The 14,360-nt window shown below is 39.0% G+C and overlaps 1 protein-coding gene and 1 long non-coding RNA gene across 2 annotated transcripts in view; one reads left to right on the forward strand and one right to left on the reverse strand.

The window, feature by feature from the left end:
* LOC148189351 (uncharacterized) overlaps nt 1–13,396 on the reverse strand; it is a 169,661-nt gene extending 156,265 nt beyond the window's left edge. The window contains exon 1 of the long non-coding RNA XR_015776799.1: nt 12,459–13,396. This is a non-coding gene — a long non-coding RNA (uncharacterized LOC148189351). The remainder of the gene's footprint in view (nt 1–12,458) is intronic.
* Nucleotides 1,129–8,689, forward strand: aipl1 (AIP like 1 HSP90 co-chaperone). Its single transcript, XM_042486035.2, has 6 exons — nt 1,129–1,324; nt 3,774–3,953; nt 6,739–6,927; nt 7,006–7,182; nt 7,280–7,421; nt 7,902–8,689. Exons 1-6 carry the CDS (start codon nt 1,220–1,222, stop codon nt 8,099–8,101), a joined length of 993 nt encoding a protein of 330 aa, XP_042341969.1. The 5' UTR covers nt 1,129–1,219; the 3' UTR covers nt 8,102–8,689.
* Nucleotides 13,397–14,360: the final 964 nt, after the last annotated feature.

Here is a 14,360-nt window from a genome sequence, read left to right on the forward strand (position 1 = left end):
CTTTTAAACAAGGCCTGATATGATGAAGAAGAGAACGAACTGCTGCATTACCGACTTCCTTCACAAGAGAGCGTTCAATCTGCTTATTGCCTGTGCTTGGAGAGCTGCCAAGTTCATGCCAAACTGTTGCCCAATCCTGTTATTTGCAAACTTGATAGTGCGTTGCAGCACTTTCCAAAGATATAGAGGTCTTATTTGAATAAAGATAAGACATAAACCTTGCCGGATAATACGTGGTGAAATACCTATTCCTCCATGTTGCTCCACAGAGGAAACATGAAGCTGTAAAGTTATACAATTGTGAACACTGCCAAGACACAGTTATGGGGTTTTCTATTTGCGCAATTAGAACAGAATACTGCATTAACACTGGGTAATGTTTTTGGAATAATTGCCCCCTCAAACTGCTTGCAGACTTTGTTAGCAAACACTACAGGAGCCTTGGATTACTCTCCCTCTTTCTCTCTCTCTCTCTCACACTCACACACACACACACACACACACACACACACACACACACACACACACACACACACACACACACACACACACACAGAGCCCAGATGGGAGACAGATGTTTAATAGACAAAGTCAAAGAGTCCATACAGTAATTGTCTGCTCCACCATTTCTCAGTATTCTCTGCATTGTTCAGATCACCACATCCACATAAATCCAGGAAATTTCCTCTGGAATGGAAACCATGTCCTACTCTCACAGACCAATTTGTGTTTCTTTTCTTTCTTTCTCCTACTCTCCCTCTCTCTCTCTCTCTCTCTCTCTCTCTCTCTTTCTTACACACACACACTTTTGTTCTTGTCTCCTGGTACATTCAACACCCACACAGACATTAACATATACACTTAAAAAAAACAACCCTAAAAAAAAACCTTATATAAATACTCCAAAAAAGTAATCACCCTCACATTTCCTGTCATTCTGACTCCCTGTTTCTCCTCATTTCTGGATCTTTCTGGAGTCTGGCAGTATTCAGAGAAAGTGCTGATGATGACCGATACATAAAGCAGCAACAGAGAGATGAGAAGGAGAGGAGGAGAAGTTTCTAATCTCATTATCCCTACCTAAACTAATCCAGCAGCAACAACACCTCCATGTTATCCATACTCATCGTACACATGCTGTGCCCCACACATTATACTCTGGAGATACATGTATATGCATGCTGATTTACTGTGATCGATATCAGAGGAAAAAAAAAAGATGACAGATATGCAGGACACGATGTTGCTGGGTATGGAAGGAATCAAGAAAACCATCCTGCACGGAGGGACTGGAGATATCCCAAAACTCATCACCGGGGCAAAGGTACCGTAGGCCTTCCTTACTTTATTTACATTTATAAATTCTGAGTCCACAGCCATTTCAGCCCATTTAATGTGCAGTAAATGGATCCATAATTGAACCGTGTTCAGGGTTCCCACAGTCGTAAAAAAGCCATGGAATTCTGTTGTGTGTAATTAAAATTGGTACATTAGTCTTCTGTGGATAACCTCCCAAGTAATGTTACAAAAAAAGGCTAATTTATTTTATGTAGCTGTTGACGTAACATAGTTGTAATTCACGCTGATGTGTGACGTTTTGTTTATCATCACATACATTTTTTCGGTCTCTCACTTTATGAAGGCCAGCAAGCTAGAATTATGCTTGAATAGAGTTTGAATCTAAATATGTCTGACAAACTCCACTAAAGTATGACAATAAAAAATATTCTTTTAGTGTGGATCCCTAAAAATTAATGGAAAAAAGTTTTGAAATTTTCCATGAAAATGTGTTGGAATCCTGTATGTTTCAGACAAAAAGGAGCTCTGTGTGGTCATTCTTTTGCAGAAATGACTGAATGACTAAAATATGTCTCACAAAGCTAGTTTTAATGCTCCAAGTCTCATTAGAGGTACTAGTGGAAGTTGAAATGATCATAATATGAAGCACAGCATCATACAAGCATGAAGAGACAAAAGTTTTTTCTAGACTGTAGTTGCAAAGCATCAAAAAATGAAATAATGTCCAAATTTAGGCTCTATTTCATTAACCTGTCTGACTATCATATAAGCTTAACTTCAAACATGGCAGATACATAATTCTTTTAAAATCAGGGATCAATTTAGCTTGCTGTGAGGATCTCTCATAATATGCACACGACTTGTAGGAGTAATAACAGACTGTTATTGGCCTTTTGAAAAGCATTAACATGATCTGTTATGGTTTGATGATGCATTGCTTTATTACTTAAGATTTATGGATTTCATTTTTCCGACCTGTGCCAATGTTAAGGCATAGCAGTTGGATAGGATGTTAGAGGGAAGGCACATTCACATAGTTGCAGTTCTCACTGGCAGCCAGTAGAGGCTGATAGAGGACATCTATCACTGAGTGCCCCTTTAATGAGAATTTCTGTTCATGAAAATAAGCCTCCACAGTTGGCCAGTTAACATTTTTTACTAATGACGTTGGTTTCTAAGGTCCCGACCCCCACTAGGTGTCTCCAAATTGTATTAAAAATAGGCCTATGCACAGTTGGCCTGTATTTTTTCAGCATTCTGTTCATTCCTGTGAATAAAACTAAATTAAATTGTTGTGTTAAAAGTTTAATATTATTCAAGAAATACATTTGAAAGAATTTCACAGGATAAGAGCACAGTGAAGATCTGAACATAAGCTGCTAAACATTCGGAAATTCTGCGATTAAAACAGCCCAAGCTCATAGAAAAACTGCCAAGAATCAGAAAGAAAAAAGAACCATATTAAGCATGTATAATTGTTATGTATTTTTCAAATACATAATGTAGACAATGAATAGTATTAAAAGTTCCTAAAATATCAACAAAATATCTCCAAAAGTTATCCCCCAGGAAATAATCCACTGCTTCAAATCAAAATCACTTGTTTTACACAAACTCACTGCAGTTACTGCTTTCACTATTATGGTTAATAGTGCAGTACAGAAGATGTATTTTTTTATTGCTATGCATTGAATATGGCATGAAATATCCTTAAAATGTCACTTTGTCAGGGGTCATCAGTTAATGTTAAAAAAAAAAACTCAATGTTAAAAAAAGAGGGCCCTTAAGTAAAAAGTTGAGAACAACTGATTTATGAAACCATTCTTGAGTTTGAAAATACTGCTGCTTAATATTTTTGGATATTATCCAAGTGTGTAGCCTTGCTATTTGGCTGTTTAACAAGCTGTGCGACACTTGAACCATATTCACTCTGTGTTATAGGTTCATTTTTCTGTATCTTCTTGCTTTGTTTTGTGTTCTTCTGAGTGGATGTTTGCCTAACAGTTTAATTGACATTGATAGGTTTATAAAATCCTTCTCGACTTGTACTGGCTCTGTATGAGAGCACTGTTAACATGAATTATGGGAGAAGCTCATGAAAGAGCAGTTTTTTAATGGCTCCACTTTTCTTGGACGTTATACAATCATGCAACCTTGGCACGTCCGTCCCTCCTCCTGTCTGTCTGCCCTGTTGAATAACTGAGCTGTGTGAAGTTCGTGACATAACATTTTTGTTGAGACTCTGTTGGGTTTAGTCCCCTATTTCAACACAATACTCTCTCTTTATTTACAGTATGTGTGATCATCTGAAATTTCAGGCACCATCTGTGTGGCCTTTCTGATAAATCATGTCAATTTAGCTGCCTCTTGTTACCATCATTGCAATTTCAAATAATATCCCCCACTTTCTGTCCACACTCGAGCCTCAAGTCTCTGAATATGGTTCTCCTTCTCTGTGGTTCATTTTACTCCAGGTAACGTTCCACTTCCGTACCCAGCTGTGTGACGATGACCGTACAGTGATAGATGACAGCAAAGTGGTAGGGACGCCTATGGAGATAGTGATCGGCAACATGTTTAAACTGGACATCTGGGAGACCCTGCTGTCCTCCATGAGGATCGGTGAGGTGGCTGAATTCTGGTGTGACATCACTGTGAGTGCTAAAAAAATGTTAAGTACCAACTGCGTCTTGGTTTTTTTTTTTTTTTCATTTTTGCATTGTTTTCCTCCTTGATTGTTTTTAGGCAAAGTGCATAACTGTCTGTTAGTACAAATCTCTTCTGAGAAGCTTGCTCACTTTATGCAAAATGACGTCACACTGCAGATGTGGAAGTTAAGCACTCTGCTTTCAATAATATGCAACAAAACAAAGTAGGACGTGTCTTATGTGCTACTTTCATAAATCTAAAGCCTTAAAGCTTAGTCATGTATCTCTTTGTATATGGGCAACATATTTAAGCAACCTAAATGATGTCCGATCTAAAAAAAAAAAAATCAATATCAGTTTAAGTGTATGCTATATTGATAGAATTTTAACCGTTTGACCTTTCTATCAGACAGCCCGTTTCAACAGAGAAGCCGTTAACAGCTTCAGTTTCCCATCTATACTCTCATCAAAGCCACCAGACTCCACTGACAAAAAGAACAATTTACCTCTCTGAACACAGGAGCTGCTGGTCTTCAAATGCCAAAGTCTCACATTAACCCAAACAAAGTGATCGAGGCAGCAGTAGACCAGCAGCTCATGTGTTCAGCAGTGTTAAATCATTATTTTTCTTCATGGTAACTGGCTTTGAAGAGAGCGAGTGAACGGTGTAATTTTCCTGTTGAGAATCACTGTCTGACAGAGAGGTAAAGCAGTGAAAATATAGCATACACTTAAACTGATATTGATTTTTTTCAGGTGGCTAAAATATGTTTTGTTGCAGACTCCTCTACAGCACCAAATTGCTAAGCTTCCCTGTCGGACTGTACTGTTTCTCCAAGCTGGGGTCGTGCCGACCGCCATCTACCGCATGTAATATACTGTCTATGTATAAGTACTCCATACAACCCTACTTCAGAAAATCTAAACTATAACTTTACAATAAAGCACAAGTATATATTGTGCTTTCCTGATCATGAAACAGACAATGAACACAAAAGTAGCCAAAATAAATGTGTCACTCTTTGGCTGCAGTGGGCTAACAGAAGAAAAGTGGGGTTGCTCATGACTTTTTCAAAACTGGATCCACAGGCCACCTGCAGCAGTAACACTTACATAATTATAACCTATCTGGTTTGTAACAAACATACATGTATTGAGACTGCCTCGGGGTCATCTGATTCACATTCAGTTCAGTTCCAATTTAAATTCCCTGCATATTTTTAGTGAGTAATGTTTTGTCTTTGTGAATTTTGTTTGTGTGACCTCTTGCTGTGGTGAATGATGATGTTGAATACGTATGTCCCTATACCAGACACGTTCTGTGAAGCAAACATACTTCCTCTGAATATGTGTCAGCGTATGTGTGCCTTTTTACCTAAAATGTCTTATGAGTAATCTGTGTGTGTGTGTGTGTGTGTGTGTGTGTGTGTGTGTGTGTGTGTGTGTGTGTGTGTGTGTGTTTGTGTGTCAGAGACAGATGGGTTGAGGCATACTGTCATTAATCTGCAGCAGCCTCACTTTTTCCTAATCGGCTCTGATTCCTGCTGAATCAGCACTATTGACTCGCCTCAGCTCTGATTAGATTTGATGGGGCTTACTGCATTTGTTCACTCCTCTCTAAACAACATGGCTGCACCACACACTCCATTGGATGAGTTGTGCAGTGTCACTCCCATCCAGTGGAGGGCAAACTCGCCATGAAGGAAGAGACGAGATAATGTGAAACTACTCATTTTAAATTACAAAATAATCTTTAATCAGTTGAATGTAAAATGAGTCAGATTTCTTGTGCAGGCTAAGTGCAGTGTGAAGAGTAGGACTAAGTGTAGACCACCGTGTTACTCTTGACCAAGTATAAGAATATAAGACAGACAGGAGACAAAAATATCAAAACATCAAAACCTGAGTCACCTCTAGCTAAATTCTGTTTTAAATTTTGACTCAAGGGATGCACAATATTGGATTTTTGCCATTATTAAATATGCCAATATTTTCCAACTCACTTTGGCCTTTTGTCGACGCCAATATATGCACATATTTTTTTCCACCTAATTGCCGATGTGATGCGTCACAAGTGTATGTGATGAGGTACAGCTCCACATTACTATTGCTTCAACATGCCACCATCGATCACGTGGACTACGGGTGCAGTTCAGTGCACTGTCACGTGAAGTGACCTGGAGAAATCTGCATTGGCTTTAAGATGATAGTCTGTCTACAACATGGAAATGTGTTACTTATGCCGGTTTAACACCAAAAGTGAACGTTTTAAACTCTGAAATATAATTTTATGACTAAATGGCTTGGGTCAAGACAGTTCGTTGAAGTTATTACATCACACATTAAAATATAAATAACATTTGGAGTCTTACAAAATGAGCAATTATGCCAGACCAGGCAAGAGAACACGACCTACCACAGTGCATTCCTCATCCCTCTGTGTAATTCTGACGCCAGCCCACAAACAATACCGCTGTGCCAACACTGTTGCATCACTTTTTGATATAATTTAACCAAGTATATTCCACCCTGTTCCACGCAGAACATAAAGACTCTACTGTAGTGGAATTAATATCTTTTAATGCTAACTCTTTTTGTGATGGCCCACTGGCAGATGCAGACATACAGTACAATGCATTTCAAATAATACGCATTTAACGAACAAAATAGAAAACCTTCTTCATTCATCCCACTTTAACAGGCTCCCAGAAACAATCCTGACTATGGCCACAACCAAGACAAACTGATGATGCTCTGATGCTAGACTCTTGTGATCCTTTCTCCTCTCCAGCACACTGGCATCTACCCACTTGTGTCCAAGAGTATGAGGCGCATTGCAGAGGGCAAAGACCCAGTTGACTGGCACATCCATACATGTGGTATGGCCAACATGTTTGCCTACCACAGCCTTGGCTACGACGACCTGGACGAGCTGATGAAAGAACCAAAACCCCTCTACTTTGTCCTGGAACTGCTCAGAGTGAGACGATCCCACTGATTCAAAGATAGGTTTTCCTACTAGTGAGGATATTAACTGAACAAACTGTGTTATTGACAGGTGCAGCAGCCCAGTGAGTACAACAGGGAGACATGGGCTTTGAGTGATGGGGAGAGGCTGAAGGTGGTCCCTGTGCTCCACGGCCAGGGGAACAAGCTCTACAAACAGGGACACTACCAACAGGCCACACAAAAATACAAGGAGGCCATAATCTGCATAAAGAATGTTCAGACAAAGGTGATTGTGTTGATCAGTAGTCCGTAATAGAGTTTTATTTGTTTCTATAAAACAGCATAGACGCATAGACGTGGATCTGAACTGCTCTTGCCTTCAGGAGAAAGCATGGGAGGCCCCATGGTTGAAGCTGGAAAAGATGGCCAACACCTTAACCCTTAACTACTGCCAGTGTCTACTGCGCATGGAAGAATACTACGAGGCTATCGAGCACACCAGCGACATTATTAACCAACACCCAGGTTTGGTAACTGATATAGGACTGATGTGATGTTTGAGACTCTGTCATGATGGAGTGAGAGGTTATATAGACACTTTTAAAGCAGGTTTTCTTTGCTGACTAGATTAGCACCATACACCAAGTTGATATAGAGTTAGTGTGAAAGACTGTCTTGCTGTACAGCTTCTCAGTTTATCCAACCATTAGCAAGTTGGGTATATTTCCACTCTGCAATTATGTTAGCTGTGACTGTATGTTTAATATGTCTATAAAAGCCTGACCATATAAAAAAGGTCTGGTTCCTGCTCTGCAGCCTGCAATTTCATAGATTTCATAGTGTTCATAGATGCACATGTTAATCGAACAAAGTTTTAGAAGACTGTTTAAGTTATTAATTTGTTGCAACTACTTCACTTCAATTAAAAACATCTAGCGCACACTCTGCTTTAGACATCCCCAACATGTCTGGCTGCTTTCCAACAAGTTTGCATTTGTCTTTAAGGCGTAGTGAAGGCCTTCTTCCTGCGAGGGAAGGCCCACATGGAAGTGTGGAACGAGGCGGAGGCTCGGCAGGACTTCAGCAGGGTGCTGGACCTGGAGCCCGGCATGAAAAAGGCTGTCAAGAGGGAGCTGGCCGTGCTCAACATGCGCATGGAGGAGAAGAACCAGGAGGACAAGAACAAATACAAGGGCATGTTTTGATCAGGACAGAGACTGCAGCAGAGGTTAAAAAAAATGCTAAAGGAGTAAATCTCCATGCTTACGTCCCCTTTAAAGGGGACCTATTACACACATTTTCAAAGTTATGTTTGTTATTAAGGTTCTTCTAGAAAGATAGACTGTATAAAAAAATGGACGTAGCAACCATGAAGTCAGCAAGCAGTTTGTGGACTGCAATTTTGAAGCCTCAAGTTTAGCACTTCAGATGTCCTCATCTTAGTTTTTTGGAGCCAGAATTAAACATATTTGGATGAGAGGGTGGAGCCATGGAGGAGCAAGGGGTGGATCCAACTTATAGAGTGTAGCAATGCCTCACAGACTGCAGCCCCGCCCCTAATTAAGCATAACTTTAAGCCTTAATAAAATGTTAAAAAACATTAACCCTCCGTACAGTTTTCATGAATGTGGAAATCAGCTATAGAGACAAAAAACATTTTTTTAAATACCAGGCTGTAAATATATTTATTTCTGCTGTTAAGTTGAGAATTTTAACTGGGGGTTTATGGGGATTGACTCACATCTGGAGCCAGCCCCAAGTGGCCATTCATTAAACTGCAGTTTTTAGCACCACTGTGTTGGCTTCATTTTTCAGCCTCAGAGTTTGCCAATTGGCAAGAAAAAGTTTAGATGCTTTAATGTTCAAAAAAAACTGAAAATGCTTCATTTCAGCCCATGTTTCTTCAAGCCACTTTCCTAAAAAAGCACAGTCTGCTCTGATTGGTCAGTGTTTATAGGTCTTGTCGGCATCACCATCATTGCAATAACAGCTTATAAATACAACTGTACACGTTCCAGCAGGAATATGATCTTAAACCAGGAGGAATTAAACAAAAACAGCAACCAAGATTACGTGTTTCTCCCATGTTTGCATACATGTACTACATTAGCAGTGTACTTGCAGCTGAGGAATGGCTGCAATGGAGAAAAGCAGAACTTTCTAGTGTGAAAAATCCCCAATAAAAGCTTCTTAATACAACCTGGCATGTCCCAGCAGGAATATGATCTGAAATCTGGTAGGAATTTAAAACATCAGTAACCGAGTCAACATGTTTCCCTGACGTTAACATGCAGCTTAATTTAGCAGTGTATGCTTTGTAATGTAAACACTTGATGCAACACTTGATGAAATCCGTCACACTACGACATCATACTGTAATCAGTGGAGAGAAAAATGTTGCAGAGAGTTCCAAACGGTCTGAAGCTTGAGATTTTTGCTGACAGATTACTTTTACACAAGTTTGCCTCATTTTATGAAATGTTGACACAATATAAGGTACTATAAAATACTAATTACAGAAAAGCATAATATGTCTCCTTTAACCACCACAACCAACATCCTGCACTGACTTTCACAAGGACTGTGAGACACTGCCAGGAGTTTGAAAGACATCCAATAAAACGATCCTGGTTTATTAAATCAGGAAGATATACACATAAACCCCCCCACCCCAACCATGAGTGAGACACCCTATTAAATGAAGGGTTTTTCAATCTTATATGCTCACTTAAATTAGTTCATATTTAATGGTTTTGTTTTGATTGCTGTTTTTATTGCTTTTATACAAATGCAGTTAGTGATTTGAGTGAGAATAATGATTACGGAGTTTGTTTGAAGGAATAGTGTGTGCTTATTTGCTGGCCTGCCGAGAGTTAAACCACAAGATCAATACCAATCTGATGTTATATGGGTGCTAGACAGAGCAAGGCCGTCTTTTCCCCCTTGTTTCCAGTCTTTATGCGAAGCAAAGTTAGCCGGCTGCAGACTAAACAGACATGACAGTCTTCTCATCAAAGTCTAGAAAAAGAAAGTGAATAAGCGTACTTCCTAAAATGTCAAAATATTCCTTTGCTGCTGTCTGATTTGTATAATTATTTTGGAATATTTCCTCATCATGCATATAAAAAAATATCCATTCAGCCCTAACTGATTGCAATTAGCAAACTTAGTAACTAAATGTTATGCGAGCCAACAGGAACACCTTTATTGTATTTTTTTTTCCATATAACACAAGTCTCACTATGCTGCTTGAACAATGAGCCACAAATGAAGTAGTGATTATTTTGTTTCTAAAAACTTTATCACCAGTCACATAAAATAAAATTAAAACCAAGCTCCATCTCTGAGTCTTGTAAGCACATTGCCCTTCCACAAGGTGGGGCTCTGATCACAATTATTCCTGTTTCCCCCTGAACCCTGCTGGAGAAATTACGCTGAGCCTGTGAGCACCAGCCTCATTTTCATGAACAGTCTAGAGGCCCGTAAAAGTAAATGATCTGCAGCTTGTCTCCTTCCCCTCTTTTCCTTTGTACGTCTTAAAAAGAGATAGAGTGGAAGGAAACAGAGAGAGTTTAATGCAAAGGGGTATTATGACTAATACATCTGGGAAACGCACTAAAAAACACATTTGATTGCACTTATGTTTGTCTGTTGAGATGAAATGTTGGATAGATCAATAGTATGACATCACACTGAGAGCTCAGTTTCATTCAGGGAATCCCCATTCATCACTATCTGCACTGCCCCCACCCACCCCCCCACCCCCCCATCAGGTCACGGCACAGCGTAGCAGTCACTCAGGTAAATGAGGCTGACACTAATGCACCAGTCTAATGATAAGGAAAATCAATAGAACCAGATCAGAGGGAAAAAAACCCACAGAGGATTGTGATTGAACATTCAAGCTATAGCATCCATCCCTTCACCACCACCTTTACTAATGCAGTTCCTGCTGCTGAGTATCGCCTGATATGAACAAGAAGACTAAAACTGTGGTTTGCTAAAGCACTCATTAGAGACCAAATGCAATTTATCTCTTTTCAGATCCAGTAAGATGTTTTCTTATCAACCTTAAATATCACCAGTGCTGTTTAGAGAATGGACTTGGAAAGAAGTGATGTATGATACCAGGCCTGCCCCAGACTAAACACAGGACTACAGTAAATTCTGCATAGCAGCACAATCCACTGCTGGCTTTCCTCCACAAACCACTGGTGCTGATGTTGAGGAGAGGGGAGGAACGGGGCGAGGAGGAGGAGAAGGAGGAGGGGAAGGCTCTGCTGCCAGACTGCCCCACTCCAGCATGAGCTGCGTCAAGTCAGCCAGAGAAAGCCAGTTTCAGGAAGTACAGTTATCTTTTGTTCAAAATAAAATAAAATTTCAAAAAATTATAAATATTAGATTTTGGAAGGAAGGTATTTTTAAAATTATTATTATTGTTTCTTTTCTGCTTGTTTTGGTCTTTACCCTTTGCTTTTACTGTTTTTCTTGTCTTTCATTCTCATATATATTGAATTTATTTGGCAAATGCTTTGGTTTTTGAATGGGGGCCAAATTAGATAATGTAAAAATACCTGAGGGCCAGCTGTGTCTTGCATCATGTATTTATTTATTTTTATTTATTTATTTATTTATTTATTTTTTCTGTGTTGGCAAGAATCTGGCGATGCATTACATATCACGACACAGGTTACAATTCAATATGTTGGGATATATCACAATACTGTAGGCAAGGCGATATATTGTGTTTTTTATTATTGTTGTTTCTAAGGAAAACTATCATAAAGAGCACTCCACCATTTGCGTAAAATTACATATGTTTACTTTTTAATGCAGTAAGAACAGTAAGATCTGTATTCAGCACAACCCCTGTAATACACCAGGAATATGTTGTTGGGTTGAAATTGCAGAGTCACATGACTGAAGACAGATTACAGTGCTGCTATCTAGCAGCTGGGGATTTTCACAAAACATACAATTTCTGCCAATATATCCCCCTAAATCATACACACCGGACCTTTCACACATAATATTTTTGTCATTTTACATTTGTTGCTTTGAAATCAGAACAAAAGTGTTTTCCCAAAAAAGACACATCCTTGTTTTCCAGATGAGTGGAACAGAAGAAAAATGTAGGCCTATGCGAAAAAATGTTAGCCTTTATGATAGATCTATTAGCCTAAATTAATGACCATATTAAGGCTCCAACATAAAGTGCATTAACATGTCAACATTACACCACACAGTCAATCTATCCGAGCCAACAATATATTCCTCTTTACAGACACTCTGCAGTCTGCACACAACTGACTTTCAACAACCGGAAACGGGGACAAAACTCAAACACTTAAGCAAGAATGGCCGACAATAAACACAAACAATTATGGGCACCGGAGCGAGTGCTACAAAAAAACCGAGAATAAAACATCACATAACTTACAACACAGAGATGGAAACCTATAAACAAACTCCACAGCCACAAACAAGTCCAGCAAAGCAAAAGCGATAACACAGTTTAGCACAAAGTGTAGCGAAGAACAGAAAGTTTGTTATTGTACTCACCTTCTTCACCTGCTCCAGGCTCTCTGCTCCTTCATACTTAGTCCACAAAACAAAACCAGTCCTCTCGGCCTCTCTGTGCCGCCGAACTACTTTAAGTTTTCGCACATGTTGAGCCAAACGCAGTCAAACTAAGTCCTCACGCAGCTCGGTGAAGGTAAAAGTTGCTCCGTGACCGCAGACGTAAACGTCCATTAGCATTGTAGCATTTAGCATGTTGATGAGACGCAGCGTGCACCTTTGGGTGTGTTTGAATTTTTATTTGAACCAATTAGCGTTCAGGCGGGGCGGTGCATTTCACCACAAAATAATGTTAGTCCTAAGGGACTGTTCGTTATTTATCAGAGTATATCAGTGACCGAAGGTTTTTTTTTGTTTTTTGTTTTTTATTTAATGTATCATTATGGCTATTGTAAGATAAGATTTATATTTGTGATCACAAATATAAATCTTTCCATCTGTGCTTTTTTTTTTTTTTTGCAAAAGTTTGACATAGAAACAATGTCAAAATAACATCAATATCATTATTTGGGTGAAATTTTAAAGAAGCTTGATATTGAAGTAATGTCAAAATAGCATCAATAAAATCATTATTTGACATATATCAAATTTATGTCAAAGGATTGATGTCATGTTGATTTACATTTTTGACCAAGTTATGATGACAATTTGATATTAGTGTTTAATGTCATATTGATGTTGAATTGACATCAGATACCCACTGGGGAAGTTTTAATTTAATTTGGTATTTTATTCTCTGATTTATTTAGACAACTAAGTTCATTTCATTCATGCAAAATTCCCGCATTATATTGTTTTGAATTTATATAAGGAATTAGGACTACATAATGTAGTGCACCAGAGTGATATGAAAGATGCTTCCTGTGTTTTCAGTTGAGTTGAGTTGTCCTGTTGATGAAGTGGACATTAAAAAAGAAGAGCGGAAGAAACTGAGAAGACATCCTGTGCTTTCATTCCCCTCAGCCTTTAGGTCATTTATGATATAACCCTTACAGTAAAGGCTGCACGAGGGCAGCCTGACATAGGCTTCAATTTGACATGCGTTCCAGTACCCATAATTTTCAAAAAAGAGATTTCAAAAAGATTTAGTATGTCCCAAAACATAGCAGCCTATGTCAGATGCAGTATGCCAAGATAACCATGATGATACAAGCATGCCTTTCTGGCTATTTTTACCCACAATCCTCTGCACAGTGGCAGTAGGCTACATCACAAACAGATGACAGCTCATAATCAGCCATCAGATTTGGATAATGAATGAATAAATAAAAAATGGATGGCAGCATATTCAAGTGACTGATGACTAGTTGACTGGTAATAATGAGAATACAAATTGTTTAAGTGAAGAAACTAATAATAAAGATTACCAATAACAACAACAACAAAACATAATAGAAAAATGCAGTCCAGTTTTATTGTCATGCACATAAAATGTCAGAATCCACAATGTATGCAGCTATAAATTAAGGGGTAAGACTTTATGCATTGCAGAGTAACAACAGCAGAGCTCACAGGTTAACCTCCGTCTCTGGCGAGCTTGGCAAAAATGACGTTTTGTTTAACCGCCATGTTAACAAATACATGAGCAACAGGGTCAGAGTTCAAGTTGCAGTGTTGTGAATATGTATTATGTCCCGTTTGTGTGCAAATTGCACACAGAGCACAGACTTTGTAAGGGCAGTCATAACTGATTTGGAAAGAACCCTCATCCTGTTTCTGGCTCAAGTGTTTATCACACATGATGTGTTCATGGACTTTCAGATGTCTGGGGAGGGGGGGGGGTGTCTTTCAAGCCTGGGATTTGGGGTTCAGGCTGGGGTGTATTTAAAAAAATAAATAAATAATCAACCCTATGAAGTTATATGTCCCTCCCCCAAGCTAAAA

Source organism: Plectropomus leopardus, chromosome 6 (assembly GCF_026936395.1).
Source record: "Plectropomus leopardus strain MGB_pleo_1.0 chromosome 6, ASM2693639v1, whole genome shotgun sequence".
Classification (NCBI taxonomy): Eukaryota; Metazoa; Chordata; class Actinopteri; order Perciformes; family Serranidae; genus Plectropomus; species Plectropomus leopardus.